Below are 26,893 nucleotides of genomic sequence, written 5' to 3' on the forward strand. Positions count from 1 at the left end.
TAGAGACAGGGTTTTGCCATGTTTGCCAGGATGGTCTCGAACTGACCTCAAGTGACCCACCCCCTTGGACTCCCAAAGTGCTGGGATTACAGGTGTGAGCCACTGTGCCCAGCCCAATCTTAAGACACTGGCTGAAAAATTGGGACACAGCCAGTCTCTCTCCAGCAGGACATGTACGAGGACTTGGACAACCCTGGGAGATGCTGGCATATTGGGGCCGCAAGCAGTGCTATCTTAAGAAAAGGGCAACACCTTGGAAAACAAAGTAGATAAATAGAAACCAAGTCCTTGGTGCCATCACGGGATTTCTGGATAAAGCCTTCACCTAAGCTATTTACTTACCTGAGCCCTTCATTGTTTAGGACGATTTGAATTGGTGGTTTTGTTACCTGTAACCAAAAGTCTCCTAACTCAAAGTGGATCTGTGAGTGACCAGAGTCTCTTGGGAGTTGTAGCAAGCTAAGTCCCCAGAGAAGCCACCTCTGAGATGGAGTGTAGGGTATAGAGCATTTATTAATGAGTGCTCTTGAAATCAACAACTGAGGAAGATAGAGGTATGCAGGACTGGGAACGGGGAGAAGTCCAGCTGCAATGCAGGCCCAAGGACAGTGGCAGCTGAGCCTACAGGAAGTTCCGGAGCCAGAATAGTCCTTCTGAGTTGTTCCAAGCACTGAGGCCCAGCAAGTTCCCAGACGTATTAAACTCAAGAAGTCTGTCGGCCCTGACAACGCCCTCGGCAGGTCTGGGCAGAGACTGCAGAGAAGCTGGGCTCCCACTGCACCAGGAGGGAGTGGCCCAGAGCCACAGAGCCACGGAGCCACGGAGACTCGGGCAGGGGTTGCTCCAGCACTTCTTCTGGAGAACTTTTGAGCCCTAGATGCAGTCAACACAGTTGTCCGCCCCTTATCTTAAGACAAAGTCTGTTCCCACCACATCTTCTGCAAGGCCTAGCTGGAGACTCCGAGATACTCACAAAAAAGCAAATGTAAATCCAGCTTTATTGGTAAAAAGGAATAGCAGCTTTAATTGAAAATTCCCAACTGGTCCAGCAGCACCAACCAGAAGGAAGGGAAGAAGAGAGGAAAAAACTACAGGAAGGAAAAAAAGAAGGGAGAGAGGGAGAGGAGGAGGGAATGAGGAAGGAAGAAAAGGAAGGAGGGAGGGAGGGAAAGAAGGAGGGAGGGAGGGAGGGACTGTAGATCAGGGTCTGAATGGAGACCTGGTTCTGTAAGAAAATGATCCAAGGCACCAGGTGCTGGGAACAGAGCAGGAGGGGAGGGGAGGGGAGGGGAGGCCCATGACACTGCCATCTAGAAGGGTAGTGGCTCTTCCGCAGGAATGTTGAGGATGACATCCATGTCTGGGGTGCACCTGATGGGAGGCAACACAGAGGAGCGTAAGAGGCCACCAGGGGTGTCAGAGCTGGGGGTGTGGAAGCACCTGCTCAGGGAAGTCTTGCTCTTTAGAACTCTGGTACTTAGTTGGGTCGGGGGCAATCTCAAAATACAATCTGTATTTTTGGATTGCGCACTCAAAGCCCAACTGTGCATACACAAGCATGCCCATACACACATCAAAAATGGAAAAGAAATTAGTCTGGCAGGATGAATGTTCCCCCAACAAGTCTGAGGTCAGGAGGGAGCAGGAACTCGGCTCTGAAATGCTGAGGCCCCTCAAGAGGATCACTGTCTTTGGAGTGAGGATGGCTGGCTTGGTAACTTGATGCTGTGTCACCTTGAACAAGCTATTTCTACTGTCCCAGCCTCATTCCTTCAGTGGGCACTCAAGTGAAAAGCACTCATTAAGTGTCAGACCCCAGGTAAGCCTCAGTTTCTTTATCTGTCAAATGGGTTTAATTTTCTAACCTCAGGCGTTGGTGGGAAGATTCAATGAGACCAGGCTAGCATGTAGTAAGTGCTCAGTAAATGACAGGCATTATTATTTCCACGAAACTAGCTAGCAAAAGAGATGGATTTCCCAGCACACACACTGAAGAGGCTGAAGGATTATATTCACTTTTCACTCTCTTCCAAGGAGACCATCCTCTCTCATGGTTTCAATAATCTACATCACGTATCAACACACGAAGTATTTAGGCATGAAATGTCAGGATACTTGCAATTTACAATACGATTGGCCAAAAAACTAAAAAATAAATGAACATGAAACCAATACGCAAAAAAAACAATTTCTAAATATAGATGGGCAACTAGCTATTCACTATACCATTCTACTTTTCTTTATATTTGAAATTTTTCATAATAATAGTTAAAACAAAATTCATCTCTATGCTGGCAACACCCAAATTTCTACTTCCAGCCAGTATCTGTCCTCTGAGGCCTGCGCTCACCTTGTCAACTGCCCACCCAATGACTCCACCTTAGTTCCTCACATAAACCAAACTTACTGTCCAAATCAACTGTATTTTTTTTTTTTCTGAGACATGGTCTCACTCTGTCACCCAAGCTGGAATGCGGTGATACGATCACAGCTCAATACTTCTGGGATTTCATGTTCGTTTCTTTTTTTTTTGACCTATAGTATTGTAAATTGCAAGTATTCTGACACAGGCATGTGCCACCACACCTGGCTAATTTTTTAATTTTTTGTAGAGATGGAGGCCTCACTATGTTGTTTCCCTGGTCTCAAACTCCCAACCCCAAGTAATCCTTCTTCCTCAGCCTCCTAAAGCACTAGGATTACAGGTGTGAGCCACCATGCCTGCCTCCAAGTGAACTTTTGACTATGCCCACATACACATCCTTCACCCCATCCGAGCCTTCCCAATCTCTGCATTTGGCACCACCACCACCCCTCTGCAAAAGTCAGGAACCCGGGGGTTATTCTTGACCCCTGCCTTTCCTGTACTTTCCAAGTCATACAAGTCCTTCTTACCTTCCTAAATATTTCTCTAACCCATCTACTTTTCCCATCTCTTATGCCACATACTTGGCCAGGCCACTCCCCACGTTCCCCTGGACAACTGCCCTCACACCCACTGGACTTCCAGCTGCCACTCAGACTCCTCGCCAATCTCATGCCCATGCTCTTTTCTTTTAGAAAGAGTCTTGCTCTATTACGCAGGCTGGAGTGCAGTGGCACAATTTTGGCTCACTGCAACCTCTGCCTGTTGGGCTCAAACAATCCTCCTGCCTCAGCCTTCTGAGTAGCTGGGACTACAGGCACACGCTAACATGCCTGGCTAATTTTTGTATTTTTTGCAGAAATGCGGTTTCCCCATGTTGCCCAAGCTGGTTTCGAACTCCTGGGCTCAAGCATTCCTCCTGCCTTGGGATCACAAAATACTGGGATTACAGGCAGGAGCCACCATATCCAGCCCACCGTGCTCTTTTCAAACTGACTTTTTTTTTAATACAAATCGGATCATGTCACCATGTGGCTTAAAATCCTTTGCTTCTGGGATCAGGCAGAAAATCCTGGCCTATAGGGCACTGCATGGAGTTCCCTAGGAGCTGATTTGCCCTGCTCCCTGCCTGCCACTCTCCCTAGCACTCTGCATTCCAACCACACTGGCCTCACTCAGCTCCATGTCAATTAGAAATGCAGAATCAGGGCCGAGCAGAGTGGCTTGCACCTGTTAACCCAGCACTTTGAGAGGCTGAAGTTGGGGAATCATCTGGGGTCAGGAGTTCAAGACCAGCCTGATCAACATAGAGAAACCTCGTCTCTGCTAAAAATACAGTATAAGCCAAGCACGGTAGTGCATGCCTGTAATCCCATGACTCAGGAGGCTGAGGCAAGAGAATCACTTGAACCTGGGAGGTGGAGATTTTGGTGAGCCGAGATTACGCCATTGCATTCCAGCATGGGCAACAAGAGCGAAACTTCGTGTCAAAAAAAGAAAGAAAGAAATGCAGAATCACACTGGGCATGGTAGCTCACACCTGCAATCCCAGCATTTTGGGAGGCCGAGGCAGGTGGCTCACTTGAGCTCAGGAGTTCAAGACCAGCCTGGCCAACTTGACAAAACCCCTTCTTTACTAAAAATATAAAAATTAGCCAGGTGTGGTGGCACACACCTGTAGTCCCAGCTACTCAGGAGGCTGAGACAGGAGAATCACTTCAACCCAGCAGGCAGAGGTTGCAGTGAGCTGAGGTGGTGCCACTGCACTCCAGCCTGGGTGACAGAGCAAGACTCTGTCTCAACAACAACAACAAAAATGCAGAATCATGAGCTCCTCAGACCTATGACTTGGAATCTGCTTTTTAATGAGATCTCCCTGTGTTTCCTAGGCACGTTCCAGTTGGAGAGGCTCTGCTGAACAGCGTGCCATTTCCACTTTTTAGGAGGGAAAAACTGCTTCCTTGCTCCTGGTGTTCCCTTCTACGTGGAAGGGCATCCATGAGTGTATTGCTTGTGGCCTCTCTCTGCCCCTTTATATTCTGCTCTTGGAAAGGGGGTATGACCACTGGAATGTGAGTGTGAGGAGAGGAAGGGGACGTAAAGAGCACAGTCCCTTCCTCTCTTAGCAACAAGCAACCTGAAAGGACTCCGCTTTTCTCTGCCCCAAGGCCTGGTTCCACATGAATCCAGTTCCGCCACAATTAGGTGGCTCAATCTGCCTAATTCTGGGTTCAGTATTCAGAGGCCAACATGCCTAGAAATATAAGCCACAGTCTGTTAAGATCAGCTTTACCAGAATAAAGGTGATAACCTGGCCACATGCACCTTACACCTTTCAGTCTCATTCACTGTGTTCAGAGCTCAGGTAAAGACAACAGGTGACTAATTATCACATCCCACAGAGACCCTCGCACCACCACCCCCTAGAACTGCTCTTCCTTCAGCTGCCCCATCAGTCCCCTTCACCTAGTGAATTTCTATGCATCCTTCAGGGCTCAGTTCAAATGTCACATCCTCAGGAAAACCTTCCTTGACTGCCTAGCCTCGCTGTCCTAAGAGTCCCTTTCGCAGTGGCATGCATTCTACTCAGTAGCTCCAGGCCCCGCTGCAACTCCACATTTATTTGTGGTTCATTATCAACTCATGTCCAGTTACCTCTTTGGTTCCATGAGGGCGGGGTAAGGACTGTTTTCATTCACACGGTGCCTGGCACTCAGAGGCACTTCATAAATCCAATGGTATTTTGCTGTTGTTGTTGCTGTTTGTTTTCGTATTTGTTTGAGACAGAGTCTTGCTCTGTCACCAGGCTGGAGTGCAGTGGTGCGATCTCAGCTCACTGCAATCTCGGCTCACTGCAACCTCCACCTCCCGGGTTCAAGCAATTCTCCTGCCTCAGCCTCCTGAGTAGCTGGGACTACATGCATAATCCCACCACACCCCGCTAATTTTTTGTATTTTAGTAGAGATGGGTTTCACTATATTGGCCAGGATGGTCTCAATCTCCTGAGCTTATGATCCGCCCTCCTCGGCCTCCCAAAGTGCTGGAATTACAGGTGTGAGCCACCACGCCCAGCTGTTGTTTTTAAAAACAGAAGAAAAGGAAGAGACAGCTATAGGACAGGAGAGGAGAAGGAAGGAAAAGGATAGGAGGGAGAGACAGACAGAGATGAAGATGAAAAATTAAAGAATTTGCAAATGCTAGGCTCTGCCATGCATGGTCCTGTGGTGTCGTCATGGAGAAGCAAGCCTGGGTGACCCCAAGCCAACCGCAGAGGGCTTGCTCCAAGGGAAGGCAGGCAAAGAATTGGTTTGGGGAGGAAATCCTTCCCCTGGGGCCCAGAAACCTGCCAAGTGAAGAGGACATCCTTCTCTCCTTGTGGGGTATTTGCCAGGCTATTCTTCCCTGAAGCCAACCACCCCACTCAACTCTGCCTTCCTCAAAGAGGCAGAAGTGGAAGTCTGTACCCACTTGGCTGACATATGGAATCTGTGAACTGGAAGGGTCCTCAGGGATTTCATAACCCAGCCTGCCATGTACAGATGGGAATCAGAGGCCTCTGCAGAGATGGGAAAGGTCACATCTGCCCCTGGTCAGTGGCAGATCCAAGGTGGAAACACAGGGTTTCCCATATAGGGTTCTGCCATCCGCATCAGGCTGCCTTCCCCATACAGGGTTCTGCCATCCACATCAGGCTGCCTTCCCCATACAGGGTTCTGCCGTCCACATCAGGCTGCCTTCCCCATACAGGGTTCTGCCGTCCACATCAGGCTGCCTTCCCCATACAGGGTTCTGCCGTCCGCATCAGGCTGCCTTCCCCATACAGGGTTCTGCCATCCGCATCAGGCTGCCTTCCCCATACAGGGTTCTGCCGTCCACATCAGGCTGCCTTCCCCATACAGGGTTCTGCCGTCCGCATCAGGCTGCCTTCCCCATACAGGGTTCTGCCATCCGCATCAGGCTGCCTTCCCCATACAGGGTTCTGCCGTCCACATCAGGCTGCCTTCCCCATACAGGGTTCTGCTGTCCGCATCAGGCTGCCTTCCCCATACAGGGTTCTGCCATCCGCATCAGGCTGCCTTCCCCATACAGGGTTCTGCCGTCCGCATCAGGCTGCCTTCCCCATACAGGGTTCTGCCGTCCGCATCAGGCTGCCTTCCCCAAGAATAGAGAGCCTCTGTGGGCCCAGAGTGTGGCTGGTCTACAAGGCAGTAGGAAAATGATCACATACTTGGGTCTCCGAAGCAGAACATCCTCAAATATAACCTCTCGGGGTTCCTGGATCTGGGCCTGGAGCTCTTCCACCTCAGCCCTTAATACAGGCACATTCTCCTCAAACTGGCCAATAAACTGAGAGGAAAGGCATAACAGGAGAAATGAGAAGCCAAATGGCCCAACCAAAGAGAGAAGGGCCAAAATGAACAAGGAGCAAAGCTATCTGGGGAAATGGTGTGGGCTCTGTCACTGAACTTGCTGGACTACAGAGAGGGAACCTCCCCAGGTAGGGTGGGGCTGACTCCCAAGTTAGTGACACTATTCAGCGGTGCTGCAACAGGTGAGGGGTCACAGAGAATGGAGACAGGTTACAAAGTGGTTGGGGAGTGCTCCATCATGGGAATCAGTGGGGCTGGCAGAGATGGTGAAGGGCGTGCACATTAAAAACTGATGAAGGGGCAAGATAATGAAAATCAATTCAAGAAGGCAGTGATGGTGAAGTTCATTAACACCGATAATGGGTGGTGGGCAGTGACGAGAATCAAGGGGTAAAGATGCATGGTGGTTAATGGCTGAATGCATGATGCTTGATGATGGTGCAAATGGATCAGAGCCAGCGATGCTGGCTAATGAGGCAAGGCCGAGGTCGGTGCCAATCGCTTTCCCAGATGAATGACAAGTGACAGTAATGGCACTGGCAAGGAGACAGGCCCACACCAGAGTCAGAGACCTCCCAGGCACCAGATCAGGAGAGGTCTGGCTCACACCCACAGGCTGTGGGGACCGCCAACCCCCTACTCCCCTACAGGGACCACCACCTTCCTTGCCCACGTACTTTTCTGAAGCTGTGAATGCATTTCAGCGAGGCCTGGCTTTCCCAAACCATCTGTAGAAGAGCCTTCTCATGGGGACGCTGGGTTTTCTGTGAAGGAAGAAGAGGTCTGGCCCCCAGGTGCCTCTTCCTGGGCAGCAGAACATGGTAGAGACCAATGGGGCTCCAGTGGGCCTGGAGGCAGAGGATGGGGAAGAGGGCGGGACAGGGGTGGGACCTGGATCCCCCATCCCCCACCGCAACTGGCTACTCACTGCTACCAGAGAACTCAGAACTTTCTTCTCCTCCTTCTGAATCTTATCGGACAAGGACTTCAGGACCTTTCTGCGCATCTCACTGAGGTCATTCAGCTCATCCTGGGAGCCAGCAGAAGGGTGTTCACCACCAGCCCTGCCACCCACACGGTCCAGTGAGGCAGGGGCAGGGGCTCCCCTACCTGCTGGCTGTCCTTAACCTCCTGCAGCTGGTGCATGAGGGTGGCAATCTGGACAGACTTGATGGAATACTCATGGTCCATGTAAGTGCTCAGGAATTTCACGTCCTCCTGGGTCTTGTCAATCTTGGCATTCAGCTGCTCCACCTGCTGCTCCAGATCTGGGGAGGGGTTAGGGAGGTCAGCAGGGACAGGAGGCAAGAACTTCCCTCAAGGACCCTTCCCAGGAGGCAAGGTCTCCTCCAATAAATTGGAGTTTGGGCTGAGGTGAGCTCACACAGGGCTGGGAGGTGGTTAAAAATTAAGGCTCTAGAGTGTTTTGCAACCCTGCAGGAGAAGAGGCAATGCTGGGTAGGAAAAAGAAAGGAAACTGATACATGATCTCTTACTAGTCCCCACTCTGCTACTGACTTGCTGTGTGGCCCTCACCAAGACTGTCCCTCTCTGGACTTCAGTCTCCCCAGAGACACACTCAAGGAAGTGAGACCAGGAAGATGGGGTGACAGGGGTTCCCAAGACACAACCCACAGCAGGATTAAGACAAAGTCTATCCTCTCTTTCTCCAGAGAGAGATCCCCAGTGTCTGGGGTTGCCTAATCCACTGCCCCTCCCTCAGCAGGTGTGTAGTCTGCCCAGGGAAAAGGAACCACAGACCAGACAGGATGGAAGCCAGGAGTCCTGGATTCTAGCCCAGCCATTGACTCCCAGAAGAATCTTGGCAGGAAATGGAGACAGGCTAGGATTGGATTATGGTTCCCAGCTATATGACCTTCCACAAGCTACTTCTCCTCTCTTAGCCTTGGTTTCCTCACCTGTAAAATGGGAGGACAGTTTCCCTGCTTCCAGGTAGTTATGACTGAGTGTGTGCCTGTAATAGTGCAGACACATGGGGCCTGCAAAGAGCTAAGTGCTGAGTCAGCAGGCTGTTCGCTCTGTACCTTAGCCTTCTCAACTGCCTAGAAGGGAGACGACGTGCCTGAGCGTTTCTGAATGGCCGTACAAGGTGGATGCCCTGCTGCTGACCTCCCCAAGGAGCCAGCGGGGAGGGTCAAGGAGTTCACCCAGGGATTCTTTCTTTCTCTCTCTCTCCCCTCTCCCCTCCTCTCCCTTGCTCTCCCCTCCTCTCCCTTCCTCTCCCCTCCTCTCCCTTCCTCTCTTCTCCTCTCCCCTCCTCTTCCTTCCTCTCTCCTCTCCCCTCTCCCTCTCTTTCTTTCTTTCCTTTTGAGACATAGTTTTGCTCTTGTTGCCCAGAGTGGAGTGCAATGGCGAGATCTTGGCTCACCTCAACCTCCACCTCCAGGGTTCAAGCAATTCTCCTGGCTCAGTCTCCTGAGTAGCTGGGATTACAGGTGTGCACCACCATGCCTGGCTAATTTTGTATTTTTAGTAGAGACGAGGTTTATCCCTGTTGGTCAGGTTGGTCTCAAACTCCTGACCTCAGGTGATCCACTCGCCTCAGCCTCCCAAAATGCTGGGATTACAGGCATGAGCCGCCACACCCCACCGAGCAGGGATTCTTACAACTCGTCTTGCATTTCTTCTTTTCTTCCCATTCCTGGAGCTCAGACTTCAATTGCTGCAGCCTCTTCTTGTTGAAGTACTCCAAGATGTCGATGATGGTCTGTGGGAGGAGTAGGGTCAACTCACCCACAGGCTCTGCTGGCTCTCATAGGCAGCTACCCTGCACTTCCTCAGAGGAGTCCCCAGTCCCAACCCCACTCCCAGAATCCTGACCAGAGGCTACTGGGGGTAATAACAGTGTCCGCCCACAGGGTTGTTGTAAGGACTATATAAATACATACAGATCGCCTGCTATTACACGTATAGGTGTTTGCAAACGCTGGTGGTGGTAGCAGCTACCTCCGGTACACAGGTACAGTATGTGCCAGGTAAACGCCCTCTGGGACGGGTGCTACATTTCACAGAGCTCAGGGAGGTAAAGTTAACTCAGCGTCTCCTGGCCAGTGAGTGCTGGCGCGTTGGGACAAAAGTCCCACCTCCGTCTGCTTGCAAAGCCCAGGCGAGGGGAGTGAAGGGTGAAGAGACGCGCCTTCCAGTTGCTGGAAGCAGCATGTGCAATTGGCAGCGAAGGGCAGGAGAGGGCGCCCGAGCGCGCGGAGGGAGGGAAGGAGGGCGGGCACGGCCGTCGCAGAGGGCAGGCGCGCGGGTCTCACCGTCAGGATGTCCTGCTGTTGCAGCAAGGCCCGCACGTTCAGGGCCGTGCTCTTCTCTATGTCCTGGATGCTCGCGATCAGCTCTTCGTTGAACTTGGCGAGGAAGTTCTCATGGCTTTGGAGCTCTCGCAGAGAGGTCTGCCGGTTCCTGAGCATCGTCTGCGGGCGAAGGGAAGAGGAGAGAGGCGGCGCGGCGCCCTGCTAGGCCGGAGGCCGCGAGAGCCCGTAGACCCCCCGCCCCAACCTTGTCACTCCCGCCCCCTTGCGGCCTCCGCTGGTAAATGCGGCCCGAGCTGGGCGGCGGTTCCCCATTGTCTGCGCTGCCGGGGAGCTCCGGGACTCTGGTCCGTTCGGAAACGCACGTGTACCCATCATTTCACAGCCCTGAGATGCAGGTGCATCTTATAATTCGTGGCTTGTAATCATCTAATCAACAAATATATTATTAGTGGGTAAATAAAGATGTGTCTTAATATCAATGGCTTCTCAGAATCAATGAAATATAGAAATAATAATAAGGGCAGGGCGCGATGGCTCAAGCATGTAATCCCAGCACTTGGAGAGGCCGAGGTGGGTGGATCACGAGGTCAGGAGTTCGAGACCAGCCTGGCCAAAATGACAAAAGCCCGTCTCTACTAAAAATACAAAAAAATAGCTGGGCATGGTGGCGCATCCTTGTAATCCCAGCTACTGGGGAGGCTGAGGCAGGAGAATCACTTGAACCCGGGAGGCGAAGGTTACAGTGAGCTGAGATCTCACCACTACACTCCAGCTTAGGTGACAGAGCAAGATGATGTCCCAATAATAATAATAATAATAATAATGATAAATACCCCAGGAAGGTAAGAAGGTGGGAGAGCTACCACCGTGTCTGGAAGAGAAGCAGGGGAGGCGAAGTGGATGGTAGACGTCAGCATTTCCTGGCAGGCCATGGAGCTAATGAGTACTCTCATTTCATACAACAGCCCCAGTGGAACAAGGAGGGTCCAAGGGACAGAAAACCTACAGTAGTAATAACAATGACAATTGTTGAGGGCCCTCTACATGCCAGGCCAGGTGCCGTGCCTTGCTCTGCAGGTGGCATATGGTATCAGCTCACCCTCCAGCAGCCCTGTGTTTATTAACTTTATTTTGCTGATAAGTGGAGGCTTAGAGTGTTTAATGACTTGCCCAGTGTCACACAGTCAAGAAGTGGCAGGGCTAGAACTGGAAAGCCAGACTTCTGAGTCCCAATGCCTTTCCACTATACTAAAACAAGAACTGAGTAGGCTTAAAACTGCAAGGCATGGCTGAACCACGTAGTGACTAAGAGTTGGATGTTGAGCCTAGACGCACCTTGGTTCAAATCCTAGCTCAGACACTTACCATCTAAGAGAGTCTAAGAGACCCAGGGCAAGTTAGTTAATGTCTCAGAGGCTCCTTGTACTCATTCTAAAGGTGAGGGAACTAATAACTGTTTTACAGAGCTGCCATAAAATATAAATGAGATTGGACAGGTGCAGTGGCTCATGCCCATAATCCCAATGCTTTAAGAGGCCCAGGTGGAAGGATCACTCAAGGCCAGGAGTTGAAGACCAGCCTGGGCAACATAGTGACACCTCATCTCTGCAAAAAGTGGACAAAATTAGCTGGGCATGGTGGTGTATGCCTACAGTCCTAGCTACTCAGGAGGCTGAGGTGGGAGGACTGCTTGAGCCCAGAAGATCGAGGCTGCAGTGAGTCAAGATTGTGCCACCACACTCCAGCCCGGGTAACAGAGCAAGACCTTGCCTCAAAAAGGAAGTCAATAAATAAATAAAAATTTAAAAAATTAACAGGTTAGCTGGGCATGGTGATGTGCACCTACAGTCCCAGCTACTTGGGAGGCTGAGGCAGGAGGATCTCTTGAGCCCAGGAGTTTATGGCGCTGCAGTGAGGTATGATTGTGCCATTACACTTCAGCCTGGGTGACAGAGCAAGACCCTGTCTCTAAAAAACAAAGACTAAATAAATGAGATAAAATTCACAATTAAGCCTCTTAGTGAGAGTGCACTCGTGTGTACTTGGTGAACAATAGCTGATACTACTGTTTCTGGCTCTAACCCTCTGACCCTGCCATAAATATTTGCTCTTTTATTTGTTCCTGTTCTTCCTCATTTCTCCATCCCTTACTAAAACTACCCCTTCCTAGCCCTCACCACCTTTATTTCTCATATAACAGTAATCACGCTGATGTATTGAGTGCTTCCTGCGTGGCTGATACTGTGCTGAGCCCTTCACACGCACCGCAGCACATCAGCTCATCAGCCTCACAGCAACCCCAAGAGACGGGCACTATTATTAGGCCAACTTTATAAAAGTGGACACCAGTCAGCCGTGGTGGTTCTCAACTGTAATCCCAGCACTTTGGAAGGGCAAGGTGGAAGGACTGCTTGAGCCCAGGAGTTTGAGACCAGCCTGGGCAACATAAGAAGATCCCATCTCTACAAAAATGAGCTGGGCACGGTAGTGCATGCCTATAGTCCCAGCTACTCAGAGAGGCTGAGGTGGAAGGATCACTTGGGCTCGGGAGGTCCAAGCTCCAGTGAGCCATGATCATGCCACTGCCCTCCAGCCTGGATGAAACAGCGAGACCCTATCTCAATCAATCAATGTGTACACCAAGGATTAAATTCAGTAACTTATCCGAGGTCACACATAGCAGAGCTGTCATCCTTAAAGTCAGAGCTCCAAGCCACGCCACTATCTTGTCTCCACATCTCCAGAAGAGATACCCGGAAGTATCTTGTAAAATATGCTATTCTCCAAGTCATAGGACCACTGAACTAGCACCACCTGGGTTTCAGCTCAAATGTCACCCACGTTAGCAGCCTTTCCTTAGCACCCTAACTAAAACAATTACTGCCACACTCCCTCCTCCATGCCTCTAGCTCCCTAACCTTATTCTTAGGCTTAAAAAAAAAAAAAAGACAGAGTTTTGATCTTGTTGCCCAGGCTGGAGTACGATGGCGCAATCTCGGCTCACCTCAACCTCTACCTCCTGGGTTCAAGCAATTCTCCTGTCTCAGCCTCCCGAGTAGCTGCGATTACAGGTGCATGCCACCACGTCCACCCAATTTTGTATTTTTAGTAGAGATGGGGTTTCTCCATGTTGGTCAGGCTGGTCTCAAACTCCTGACCTCAGGTGATCTGCACGCCTCGGCCTCCCAAAGTGCTGGGATTACAGGCGTGAGCCACTGCACCCAGCCCATCATTTTAAAACTCTTTCTCTTATGGACTGTCAGTCTCCCACATCCAATAGAATGTGAGTTCCCTAAGGTCAGAGGCCACATCAGTGGTGAAACCTCACATTCGGAACAGAACCTGGCACGTGGTAGGTGCTCCATGAATATTTGTTGACTCACTAAATGAATGAAAGATTATAAGAGACAGTATTAAGAATGGGACTGGTTAGGAGCACATGTTATAGAGCCACATTGTTCAGGTTCAGCTTCTATATCAATCAAAAACACATAAGCCCCTCTAAAGTTAGGATAGAAATAACAGAAATACGAGTTCCTCCTTTAAGAATACTGGGCCACCTCTAAACCATTTCGCAAGAGAGAAGGTTAAAGGGGGAAAAAGGGTTTCTAAGCAAATTCTATTTTCCCTTGTTCTTGATATAGTAGTCATTGTTCATTGAGCTATTAAAAACGTTCTTAAAGAATTATTCTATAGTATTTTGTAGTCTTTATAATACTTAGTACTTTACTTTCTGCTATGTATGCTAAAAACTCATCTTCCTTTAGGCATTTCAAATAATTTGAAACATTGTTCAGATAATTACAGAAGCCGCAAAGCAATGTATGGTGAGGAAATTGATTACCTATAATTGTTATCAATTGATGTGAAAATTTTAATTGTCAGTTTCTAAGCCTTGCTTCAAAGTGCACTGTATGAAAGTTTAATTTACTGGGAAAAAAAATTTTTTTTAGATGGAGTCTCACTCTGTCCCCCAGGCTGGAGTGCAGGGGCACCATCTCAGCTCACTGTAACCTCTGCCTCCCAGGTTCAAGCGAATCTCCTGCCTCACCCTCCCAAGTAGCTGGGACTTCAGGTGTGCGCCACCACACCCAGCTGATTTTTGTATTTTGAGTAGAAATGAGGCTTCACCATGTTGGCCAGTTCAAGAATACTTGAACTCCTGACCTAAAGTGATCCACCCACCTCAGCTACCCAAAGTGCTGGGATTACAGGTGTGAGCCACCACACCTAGCCAAGTTATTGGAAATTTTAAGATAAATAAGATTGTGTTCCTAATGCAATGAAATAAGCAATTCTGATTATTTCTTGAGTCTTAAACAGAACAGCAAATGCTTTGTTTAACTGGCTTTGACCCTTGATCCTGCCATTTCCTGGCTGTGTGACCCGGTGTATGTCATTTATCTCCCTGCACCTCAGTTTCCTGGTTTCTAAAATAATAAAGAGGATAAGCATGCTCACAGGGTTCCTGGAAGGAAGGAATGAATCAAGTCTGGCACCCAGGAAGTGTTCAGCAGGTGTTTGCTAGAACCATCATCCCCGTCCCCCCACCCTGGGCCCGGTGTCCAGGGAAGATGCATCTCATACCTTCATTAACTGGATTTTGGCCTGCATCTTCCCAGGGTCCAAATTCTGCCTTCTATGCAGTTCTCGTGGATTCTTTCGCTGGTGGCTTGTCACCACCATAGTGGGCATGGAGTGCAACGCTAGGGGTAGACAGAAAAGGACAGGGAGAGAGTAAGGGTCCCAGCAGGCCTGAGGCCAGGTTCCTGGAGTGCACCAGTAATGAGAGGGGGCCCGGGCCCCGGCTCCACCTCTGGCTGTCTTATAATGTGACACTAGATTGAAGGTGATACACCCTTCACTAAGCTCCCAGGACCTATTCTGGGCCTCGATATAAGGGAGGGACAGGCTCAGGTGAAAGCAGTGACTATGGGCATGGACAGAGGGGAGGTGGGGCAGCCAGGAACCCCGCTCTCAACTGTCCGGCCAGAAAGAGAGGCAGGAACTCCCACTCCGTGTGTCTTTTCAGTAGCTGCTGCAATACAGGACAGCAGGAAGACCAGAGTCTGGCAGGCCTGATCCCTGCTCTGCCACCAACCTGGTTGACAGAAGGCCAAATGGGTAGGGGTTAGGAACAAGAACTAATAACCCAGACCATCCAGGTTTAAATCCAGGCTCTTGGCCAGGCGCAGTGGCTCACACCTGTAATCCCAGCATTCTGGGAGGAAGAGAAGGGCGGATGACCTGCAGTCAGGAGTTCAAGACCAGCCTGGCCAACATGGTGAAACCCCGTCTCTACTAAAAATACAAAAATTAGCCAGGCATGGTGGTGGCTGCCTGTAATCCCAGCTACTTGGGAGGCTGAGGCAGGGAGAATCACTTGAACCCAGGAGGCAGAGGTTGCAGTGAGGTGAGATCACACCACTGCACTCCAACTTAGGCAACAGAGTGAGACAAAAATATATATGTATATAAAACGAATTTGAAAATTGAAAAAGTAAATCCAGGCTCTGCCTTCTGTTAGCTGTGTGACCTCAAGCAGGTCAAATGACCTCTGTGTCTCTCCATTTGTCCACCGATAAAATAGGAATAATCATCATGCCTACGTCATAAAGTAAGAAGTTACTAGACCTTAAAGGTGTTTGGGATAGTGCCTGATGCATATTCAGTGCTGAATACACATTACCAGTTGTTACTCTTACTTCTAGTGACCTGAGAATTGGGCCCACAAGACCAGACGAAGACACAGCAACTAGGCAACACTCCAACTGGCTGTCTCTGAAACACTCTTAGAACTGTGGTTTTGCCAGATATGGCATATAGGCATTTGGGGACATATTCTCAGCATCCCTGTTTCCTCTCTGCCTGGCCTGCAATGACATGAGACTAATCACCCTGGTGGGTCCGGCTCTACTCAGTCCCCACCAAAATCCCTGCTTCAGGTACAGCCCAGTTTACCTCGGAAATATATTAATCTCTTTACTAAATCAATGTCCTTCATTCTGAGAAATGCTGGCATTAACTATGGAGATGATGAAGTAAATTAATTTTGTGTTTAATTTGTAAATTACCTGTATATATCCAGTTTTTAATTTTATTGTGTAAGAGATAGAATGATTAATAGATTAATCTTGTGATTCTAATTTTAAAGTGTAAGTGGGATTTTGATTTAGATTTAAGTTGAAAGGTTTAAGACACTCTTATTAAATACATATAAATTAATTTTATTACTTAAGAGAACATAAGATTACCTATATTAATTTTTATCTTTCGAGACAGAGACTTGCTCTGTCACCAGGCTGGAGTGCAGTGCCACAATCTCAGCTCACTGCAACCTATGTCTCCACGGTTCAAGCGATTCTCCTGCCTCAGCCTCCCCAGAAGCTGGGATTACAGGCGTGCACCACCACACCTGGCTAATTTTTGTATTCTTAGTAGAGATAGGGCTTCACCTTGTTGGCCAGGCTGGTCTCACACTCGTTACCTCATGATCCATCCACCTCAGCCTCCCAAAGTGCTGGTTTACAGGCATGAGCCACTACTTTCAGCAATTTTTTTCTTTTTTGAGACAGAGTCTGGCTCTGTTGCCCAGGCTGAAGTTCAATAATGACAAGATCTCAGTTCACTGCAACCTCCACCTCCCAGCTTAAAGCGATTCTCCTGCCTCAGCCTCCCACATAGCTGAGATAACAGGTGCCTGCTACCACACCCAGATATTTTTTTTTAAATTTTTAGTAGAAACAGGGTTTTACCATGCTGGCCAGGCTGGTCTCCTGACCTCAGGTGACCCACCCGTCTCAGCCTCCCGAAGTGCTGGGATTACAGGCGTGAGCCACCATGCCCAGCCAGATTACCCATATTAGAATTTTGTGTATTAAATATATAAGAATTATGTAAATATCCAGTGGTTTTGTTAATCAGACAAGTGAACTATTTGTAAATGAAAATGGATAGGTTAAATTTCAAGATGTGGCTTAAAAGGTTTAGGAGAATTTAATTAACCAAGTTCCAAAACCCCCTTATGAGTGTTTATAAAAACTGAAAGATTCTTGAGTTGAACTTAAATGCTTAAGGAAGATTTGCAGTTTTAATAACTAAACTTTTTATTTCAAAATAGCTCAGATTCACAAGCAATTTTAAGAAATGATACAGAGAAGCTGGCTGCAGTGGCTCATGCCTGTAATCCCATAATTTTTGGAGGCCGAGGCTGGTGGATCATCTGAGGTTAGGAGTTCAAGACCAGCCTGGTCAACATGGTGAAACCCTGTCTCTACTAAAAATATAAAAATTAGCTAGGCATGGTGGCACATGTCTGTAATCCCAGCTACTTGTGAGGCTGAGGCAGGAACTCAGGAGTTGGAGGTTGCAGTGAGCCAAGACCACACCACTGCACTCCAGCCTGGGTGACAGAGAAAGACTCTGCCTCAAAAAACAACAAAGAAAGGAAAGGAGAGGAAAGGAGGAAGGAAGGAGGAAAAGAAAAGAGAAAGAAAGAAAGAGAGAGAGAAAGGGAGGGAGAAAGGGAAGAAGGGAGGAGAGAGAGAGAAAGAGAAAGAAAAAGGAAGGAAGGACAGAAGGGAGGGAGAAAGGGAGGGGAGAGAGAGAGAAAGAAGAAGGAAGGAAGGAAGGAAGGAAGGAAGGAAGGAAGGAAGGAAGGAAGGAAGGAAGGAAGGAAGGAAAGAAGGAAGAAAAAAAAAAGAAGGGCCGGGCATGGTAGCTCACGCCTGTAATCCCAGCACTTTGGGAGGCCGAGGCGGATGGATCACGAGGTCAGGAGATTGAGACGAGCCTGGCCAACATGATGAAACACCATCTCTACTAAAAACACAAAAATTAGCCAGGCATGGTGGTGCGCGCCTGTAATCCCATCTACTTGGGAGACTGAGGCAGGAGAATTGCTTGAACCCAGGAGGCAGAGGTTGCAATGAGCTGAGATCACACCACTGCACTCCAGCCTGGGTGACAGAGGGAAACTCCATCTCAAAAAAAGAAAAGAAAAAGGAAGAAGAAAAGAAAGGAAGGAAGGGAGAGAGGGAGTGAGGGAGAGAGGAAAGAAAGAAAGAAAGACAAAACAAAAGGAGTCTATATACCCTTTACCCAGTTTCTCCCAATGGCAACATCCTGCAAAAGTACAGTACAATATCACAACAAGGATATTGACATTAAGATGGGCAAGATACAGAACTTTTCCATAACCACAAGGATCCTGCCTGTTGCCTTTTACAACCACACCCACTTCCTTCCCCTTACCACCCTCCTCACAACTCTGTCCCTAACCCCTGCAATCACTAATCTGTTCACCATTTCTGTAATTTTGTGATTCCCACAATGTTATATAAATGGAATCATGCAGTATTTAACTGTTGAAATTGGCTTTTTTTTTAACTTGGCATAATTCTCTAGAGATTCATCCCAGTTGTTGAATATATCAATAGTTCTTTCCAGTTTATTGCTGAATAGTTTTCCATGATAGGGATGTAACGTAGCTTGTTTAAACATTCACCCATGAGGGACTTAAGGTTTTTTCAAGTTGAGATATTATGAACGAGGCTGCTATGACCATTCACACACTAGCTTTTGTGTAAATACAAGTTTCCATTTCTCTGGAATAAACGCCCAAGAGTAAAATCGCTGGGTCCGATTGCGAGGTGGTGCAGGTTTAATGTCTTTAGAAACTGCCATACTGGTTTCCAGAGTGGCTGTATCATTTCACCTTCGCACAAGCAATTGTGTGCAATCTGATTTCTCCTCTTTGCTAGCATTTGCTGTTATCACTATTTTTTTATTTTAGCCATTTTGATAGGTGTGCAGTGGCTTAATTTGCATTTCCTTAATGGCTAATGACGTTGAACACCTTTTTTATGTGCTTATTTGACATCTGTATATCTCCGTTGGTGAAATGTCTCTTCCTGTCTTTTTCCCATTGCCTAACTGAATTGTCCGTTTCATTGTTGAGTTTTTGGGGTTCTTGATATATTCTATATAGTAGTTCTTCGTCAGATACATGGTTTGCAAATATTTTCGCCAAGTCTATAGCTTGTCTTTTCATCCTCTTAAAAAGGCCTTTTACAAGGCTGGGTGCAGTGGCTGACACCTATAGACCCAGCACTTTGGGAAGGTGAGGCGGACGGATTACTTCAGGTCACAAGTTTGAGACCAGCCTGGCCAACATGGTGAAACCCTGTCTCTATCAAAAATAGAAAAATTAGCCAGGTATGGTGGCACACGCCTGTTGTCTCAGCTACTCAGGAGGCTGAGGCAAGAGAATCACTTGAACCCAGGAGGAAGAGTTTGCAGAAAACCAAGATCACACCACTGCACTCCAGCCTGGGCAACAGAGCGAGACTCTGTCTCAAAAAAAAAAAAAAAAAAAAAGAAAAGAGAAAAGTCTTTCACAGAACAAAGTTTTCATTTTGATGCAGTCTAGTTCATCCAGTTTTCTTTTATGGGTCAAGCTTCTGGTGTGATGCCTAAGAACTCTTCACTTGGCCCTATGCCCCAAAGACTTTTCTCTCCTGTTTTCTTCTAAAAGTTTTTCACATTTTACATTTAATTTCTATTTTATTTTATCTTTGAGATAATTTTTATATTTGCTGTTAAACTTGAATCAAGTTTCATTTTTATTTTTTGCCTATAGATGTCCAATTGCTCCAGTGCCACCCGTGGAAAAGGCTTTCTTCCTCCATTGAAATTTTTTTCCCCTTTCTGAAAAACCCATTGAGAATATTTGTATGGATTTATTCCCTTTCCATCACTGGGAAGTGTTGGCAGTGTCCAGCAGGGAGCTGATCTTTCATTCCCTGCTTGGTGATGCTGATTTCCCAATTAGGATAGTGCTGGCAGGGATGAGTGGGGGGTCCTCTTCTCCCCACCTGGCGGAAGAAGGCAATGCTCTGACTCTCTCTAGGGTAGTGTCAACAGGGTCCAGCAGTGACACGATTTCAGGAAGTGTAATTAGGTGGGACTCGTCACCTCTGGGCTTCGCTGCTCCCCTCCCCCAGCCTACCTATGTCAGTAGAGCCTGGTGGGAACCTGAGCCTCTATCCCCACCCAGCATCAGTGAGGTAAAACAAGATGGTGAAATGCAGGGCAACCTGGCAATTCTACTCTCCCATATCCTTTTTGGATGTGAGTGTTGCCCACAGGGGAGTTGATCTAACATTACTGACTCGGAGGCAATGAGGTGGTGTGGGTGATTTTATACATAAGTATGCTATATTGTCTATAAAGTTCATTTCAGGATACCAAAGAAATATTAAATATTTGTTATTAATTCTCACAACAATTCTATGCAGTATTAGTGTCCCCATTTCACAAATGAGAAAAACAAGGCTTAGAGAGATGAATGATTTTTCCAAGTGAGTAAATAGCAGAGCCAAAATCTGACCCCATGTCTGCCTGAGCCTGACCCAAGGCCTCAGAACTCCCCTGGAAAGCATGATAATGATGCAGCAGAGATTATTCTATGAGTTCACCAAACCCTGTTTTCTTTTTCTCCTAGAAATACAGATGCACTACATTTTCCACCTTCCCTTGTGGTTAGCAGAGGTCATGTGGCTAAATTGTGGCCCCTGAAACATGAGTAGGAGTAGCATTTGCCACTTCAAATCTGGACCCTCCCCAAAAATGCCCACATAATTTTCCTTGTTCTTGTTCTCTCTCTTCCCTCTCTGCCAGCTGGATGCAAAAGTATCCAGCAAGACCTTACAAAATATCAGAGCCACAAGGTCAAAGGAATCCTTTGGATTCCTTTGGATCCCTGAATGACCGTATGGAACAGAATGCCACCTTCCTCAGATACACAAATGCACTGTGACATAAATGAGATATAAACTTCTATATTAACACTTGCAATTTGGGCATTGTTTATTACATCAGTTAGCCTACCCTAATATGCTGGTGTCCCCAAGAGCCAAGAGCATCCACTCTATCCTGTCTCCAAGTCCCACACCAGCTCCCAAGTGCCTCTGCCCACCTGGTTGGACCCTAGTCAGAGTCTTCATTTTGCTTGCATTAAGGCTGTTGGCTTGTCGGACCGGAGGCAGAGTAGATGGCTTAGTTTTCTGTTTGGACTGCTGCCATAGAACGTAATCCTACAAAATATATAATCAGTGACATAGCACCATGAGTTCATATCCCAGCTCCACCCTTTTCAGATATCTGTGACCTCCAACGAGTGACTTTACCTCTCTGAGCCTCAATTTTCTCATCTATAAAGTGGATCTAATAATAAAACCTACTTCTGTGGGTTAGAGCAAGAATTCTCATAGATATTTATGAAGCATGTGGTGAGTGCTCCATAAATGTTAGCTATCACTTTTTTTTATCAGCCAGCCAGAATTTACTAAGCACACCCAGGCTGTGAGTTGCTAAGAACTGGAAGAAACAGAAGGCATGGAAAAGACCCAACATCCACCCTCAGGAAACCAGAGTAGCAATCAGATGAATAAGAGAACAACGTAACCCTTACATTCTGATAAGACAGTGAGAGGAGAAAAATGAGGTTCTGAGGCATGCGCTGGGTCCCACAGCAAAGTGTCACCTGGCTGGGACTGGAATTCAGTTCTCCAGCCTATATCCGCGGAGCAGTCACGACAGTGAGTGTGGAGGGCAGGTGGACTGCAGGGCCAGTGAGCCTCCCAACCCAGCCCTAGACCCCCAAGACTCACCGTAACCTGGAACTCGTGGACTGTGGAGTAAGTCCCATAGTGCTTGGGTCTGGAAAGAGTTGGGGAGCGTAAGAACTTCCATTATTCCCAGTCCAAGAGGCTGCAAGCAGCAAACTTGAAACAGGATCGGAGTCTCGAACCCGAAACTGCAGTTCACCGGGCACAATAACGCCCCGGGAGTGGGGCGGGGCCAAGGACATGAGGGCGGGGAGAGGGCGGGGTCAGAAGACCTCATGGCGAGGGCGGGGCAGCGGCGGGGTGGGAAATACACAGGCTCATTCCGCCTCGCCGCCAGTGCTCTTTTTACCTACTTTTGTGAGACATGCGCCATTGGGGAAAATGGAAAAGAAGTTGCAAGTCTGTGAGACCCTGATCTTCTAGAATGCCTACGCGGCTTTTCCAGTTTCCTTGTCTCAGTGTAGATCGCGCGGTAACCCAGGCCACTCAAACTTCCCGAGACCCGATGCTTTAGCTAGTGTCTCGGTCTCCAAGGAAACGCGACGCCAGCTACCGAGCGCCTAGAGGGACTAACTTCTCAAGGCAAAATCTAGCTCGGCCCGCTTTTCAATTTGGTATAGAATTCCCTTCAGTTTGTTCGGCCTATAATCCTAAAATATTATATTTCTCCATTCTCATCAAACCTCCATCACTTCCTTCGCCATCCTCACTCTTGGCTAACGACTTTGCTTCCAATTTTACCAAGAAAATTGTGGGGATCAGTAAACCCGCAAGTTCACAGCACCATTTACTCGCCTACTTGCCTCCCTCCTATAATACGTATAAACTGCCTACTAAGACCAATTCCTATATGTATGCACCGAATCCTATGCTCTCATTTTCTCAAAGATATTGGTCAGCAGTTTTCCCCGTTTTATCCTACGTCATCCTGTTTTCCCTCTCCTTTGTATCATCCTTATACCAACATATGTTTAAGTTTCTTCTATTTAGAAAGATTGACCACAGCCCGGCACGGAGGCTCGTGCCTATAATCGCAGCACTTTGGGAGGCCAGAGGGGGAAGATCACTTGAGCCAGAAAGGTTGAGGCTGCAGCGAGGCATGATCCAGCCACTGCATTCCAGCCTGGGTGACAGAGCAAGACCCTGTCTCTAAATAAATAAACAAACAAACCACTTCCCCTCCAGCCAGCTCCCATTTCTGTTTCATTTTAAAGCAAAACTCCTAGAGGGGTTTCCCTACTGTTTCCCAATTTTTGCCCTCCACTCAATCAAGCTTTCACTCTCCACTGAAACTGCCCTTGTCAACATCATTTGTGACCTCCACTTTGCTAAACCCCATGGTCTCTTCTGGGTCTTCCCCTTATTTGGCCTGTCTGCAGCATGTGACACAACAGATCACTCCCTCCCCTGAAACACTTTCTTTATTTAGTATCCAGGAAACCACTCTTAAGTTGCTTCCTGCCTCCTTTTCAGTCTCCTTTGCTGGTTCCTCCTCTTCTCCCTTTATCATTGTAGTGTCCCAAGGGCTCAGTCCCAGCCTCCTCCCTTCCAGTCTCACGGTTTTGATTAACATCTGTACCCAAATGCCTCTCAGACTCACGTCTCCAGCTTGCCCCTGAATTCCAGCCATATACATCCAACTCCCTACTTGAGCCCCTTATAAGCTACTCTAATGTGCAGTATTTTGCTAGAAACCTTTTTCCTGAACTCAAAATGGGGAGATTCTCTTCTTGGAATCATCCTTAATTCATCTCTTATCCCGCATCCATCAGCAGATCCTGTTGCAAAAACTTCGACATATATCTGGAATAGGAACACACACACAAATACACACACACACACACACACACTCATACACACACATAACCCTCTTTCCTTTCGTACCCCAGCTAAAGTAGTAACTCCCACCCTTGACCTACACCAATTCTTTCTACACACCAAATTTGCTAGATAGAGCATAGATTTAAAAGTGAATTCCAGTTTGAAAGATAATTGGGAGGGAGCAAATAATTGGAAATCACTTAAACTTCAATAGGGGAAAATTCTTATAGAATACCACACCAGAGCTCCCAACATTTTCTGCCTCTTAAAAATCACAGGAGAATGTTTTTAAATACACTATAATAAATAGAAACAGCTGCTAGGATAAAAGCAATTAGACTGGGGGCTCTGGCTATCCAGGTCCCTCCTGGCTGCCCCTAGAGCTGAGGGAATCACTATGTTGGGTACCCTCATTTGCAGAGCACACTGTATGACAATACTCTTTCTGGGAAACTTTGTACCAGGAAACCATTAAAGTAAAAGATAGCTGGGCACAGTGGCTCACACCTGTAATCCCAGCACTTTGGGAGGCCAAGGCAGGCAGATCATGAGGTCAAGAGATTGAGAGCATCCTGGCCAACCTGGTGAAACCTCGTCTCTACTAAAAATACAAAAATTAGCTGGGCATGCTGGTGCGTGCCTGTAGTCCCTGAGGCAGGAGAGTCACCTGAACGTGGGAGGCAAAGGTTTCAGTGAGCCAAGATCGCGCCATTGCACTCTAGCCTGGCAACAGAGCAAGACTCCATCTCAAGAAAAAAAAGTACAAGATAAAGGTCAGGCATGGTGGCTCACGCCTGTAATCCCAGCACTTTGGGAGCCTGAGGCGGGTGGATCATTTGAGGTCAGGTGTTCAAGACCAGCCTGGCCAACATGGTGAAACCCTATCTCTACTAAAAATACAAAAAGTTAGCTGGGCGTGGTGGCAGACGCCTACAATCCCAGCTACTCCGCAAGCTGAGGCAGGAGAATCATTTGAACCGGGGAAGCAGAGGTTCCAGTGAGCCAAGATTGCACCCTTGCACTCCAGCCTAGGCAACAATAGGGAAACTCTGTCTCAAAAAAAAAAACAAAAAAAAAAACAAAGTAAAAGATAGCAATACACGACAGACCCAGGTAGTGACTTACTCAACAGCCTTTCCTCCCTGTCATCCCAGCTACTGGATGCTGATCTTGTCCAGGTACGCACTTGCCTTGAGGGAGGCAGGCCACAAACCCAGCCGTGGTCCTAGTCCCAGCTCCATAGTCATGACTGGTCTGAGGCTGGGCGTTGCTGGGCCAGTTTCCATTCCCAGTCAGAGGTCTAGTCATAGACACGTGATGGAAGTCTGGCCAGAGAGACGAATAAGAAATCTACTCAGAGGCTTTTGGGAAAGGTTTTCATCACACTTTTAAAAATGGACATTGCAGAAAAACATTCCTTCATCTGCTCGTAGACTTTGTCGTATCTGTGTGGGATTCCTGGAATCGAGGAACTGTGAAGGGAGCTGGCCAAAGAGAATATATTGTGAATAGCAGAGAGGAAAACGGAAGAGAAAAAAACCCTCTCCCTTGATAACATTGTTGAGTCATTAAATTATCTATCCCTAGCCTGGCACAATAGTATGTGCCTATGATACCAGCTACTTGGGAGGCTAAGGAAAGAGGATTGCTTGAGGCCAGGGGTTTGAAATTAGTCTTGGCATCATAGTGAGACTGCATCTCAGGGAAAAAAAAAATTTTTGTTTTAATTAGCCAGATACAGTGATGTATACCTGTAGTCCCAGTTACTTGGGAGGCTGTAGTGGGAGGACTGCTTGAGTCCATGTGTTTGAGGCTACAGTGAGCTATGATTGTGCCACTGCACACCAGCCTGAGCAACAGGGTGAGATTCCGTCTCTAAAAAATTAATTGATTAAATAAACCTGTCACCTATCTAGAAATTACCTGAGATTAAATAAGAAATCACATTACTGCCTGAACAAATTTGAGTCGAGTTTTCTGGCACTTGCAGACCGAAAGCATTTTACTGAAATCTACATGTGGAGGAACAATAAGATAGAAGGAACCCAGGTCCCTGACGGGCTTGCAGGACAGAGGCACCTACCTGTCCTTACTGCCTGCCAAATTCCGAGCTGCTTAATCAAAGAGAAGTAAACCTCCAACTTGTCTTGTATTTGAGAGTCCCTTTCGTAGAGTAGCTTAACCTGTACCTTGATTAATACAAAGAAGAGCTTGGCCCCTGTCACACAGCCTTCCTCATCAGACACGCTGACCCAGCATGGACATCCACTGAGAGCTGCCCACACCCCACATCTCAGTTGCTCAGTCAGTAATATTACTGCCTCCCACTTCAAATTTTAAAATAAAACACAAAAACATTTGTCAGTTTAATCAAAGCCAAAACACACTTGAGGGACCACTGAAAATCACTTGTAACAAAGCTGTTGGAAGTGAATAAGATGGGGTCCACTTGCACTTACACCTGTCCAGGTGGCATTTCTGTGTTCATCAACACCTAATGGAACCTCCTGCCTCCAGCATAGGTGGGCAAGACGAGCTGGCCTTTCCTGGCTGTGCAGGTGAGGTGATGAATGTGACTGAGGGCCTCTCAGCCCTGCTTGGCTCCAGGCTCAGCAATAGCAACCTGAGCTCTGATTGCATCACCATCTTGCTGAGAGGTGGACTCGGCTGAGCAGGCAGTCTCGGGCTTCCATCCATGTCATTTGATGTGCTGGCTTTGTGGCAAATGTGCATACTATCCTAAACCCACAATCCCTACTGTTGGCACTGGGTAAGAAGCCATGGTTCTTGTGAAGACACCTGCCACACTCAACATAACAAGATCCTGGCCAGGTGTGGGGGCTCACACCTGTAATCCCAGCACTTTAGGAGGCCAAGGCAGACAGATCACGAGGTCAGGAGTTCAAGACCAGCCTGGCCAACATGGTGAAACTCCATCTCTACTAAAAATACAAAAATTAGCCAGGCGTGGTGGTGTGTGCCTGTAGTCCCAGTTACTCAGGATGCTGAGTTGGAAGAATCGCTTGAACCCAGGAGGTGGAAGTTGCAGTGAGCCAAGATCACACCATTGTACTCCAGCCTGGGCAATGAAGCGAGACTCCATCTCAAAAAAAAAAAGAAAATCAGAAGAAGATCCTAGACATTCCTTCTTATAACCTGCACAGCACTGCATAGCTGCTCTTCCATCCCAAGAGTCCCCACTAAATTCACCACTAGGCCCCAGCACCCTGTTGTCTTCCTGTTGTGCGTGGTTGCTGATCTTCAGTTGTCCTTGTGCCCTCTTCCTATCTTATTCAGTCCTCGTCGTGAGCACAACTTCATCCCATAACTTGGAGGTTGCTAGGCCAACCTTGACTTTGCTGTTAAATGTGACTTTGTGGGGGCTGTGGCAGATAACCTTTTGGTAAGTCGAATTTTTCATCATC

The 26,893-nt window shown here is 47.8% G+C and overlaps 1 protein-coding gene across 8 annotated transcripts; it reads right to left on the reverse strand.

Moving 5' to 3' along the window:
- Positions 1 to 983: 983 nt before the first annotated feature.
- Positions 984 to 24,724, reverse strand: C5H20orf96 (chromosome 5 C20orf96 homolog). 8 transcript variants are annotated; one of them, XM_008995596.6, is made up of 11 exons: positions 24,594 to 24,724; positions 21,690 to 21,738; positions 20,996 to 21,113; positions 14,605 to 14,723; positions 10,018 to 10,176; positions 9,365 to 9,464; positions 7,847 to 8,004; positions 7,665 to 7,766; positions 7,414 to 7,500; positions 6,595 to 6,713; positions 984 to 1,371 (listed from the first exon to the last, which is right to left on the reverse strand). In XM_008995596.6, exons 3-11 carry the CDS (start codon positions 21,021 to 21,023, stop codon positions 1,311 to 1,313), a joined length of 933 nt encoding a protein of 310 aa, XP_008993844.1. In that variant the 5' UTR covers positions 21,024 to 21,113; positions 21,690 to 21,738; positions 24,594 to 24,724; the 3' UTR covers positions 984 to 1,310. The 8 variants fall into 8 exon arrangements, with proteins under 8 accessions (XP_008993844.1, XP_002747443.3, XP_035154072.1 ...); XM_002747397.7 differs by lacking the exon at positions 24,594 to 24,724 and adding an exon at positions 22,001 to 22,135; XM_035298181.3 differs by lacking the exon at positions 21,690 to 21,738.
- Between the last annotated feature and the right edge of the window lie 2,169 nt (positions 24,725 to 26,893).

This window comes from Callithrix jacchus, chromosome 5, assembly GCF_049354715.1.
Source record: "Callithrix jacchus isolate 240 chromosome 5, calJac240_pri, whole genome shotgun sequence".
In the NCBI taxonomy this organism is placed as follows: Eukaryota; Metazoa; Chordata; class Mammalia; order Primates; family Cebidae; genus Callithrix; species Callithrix jacchus.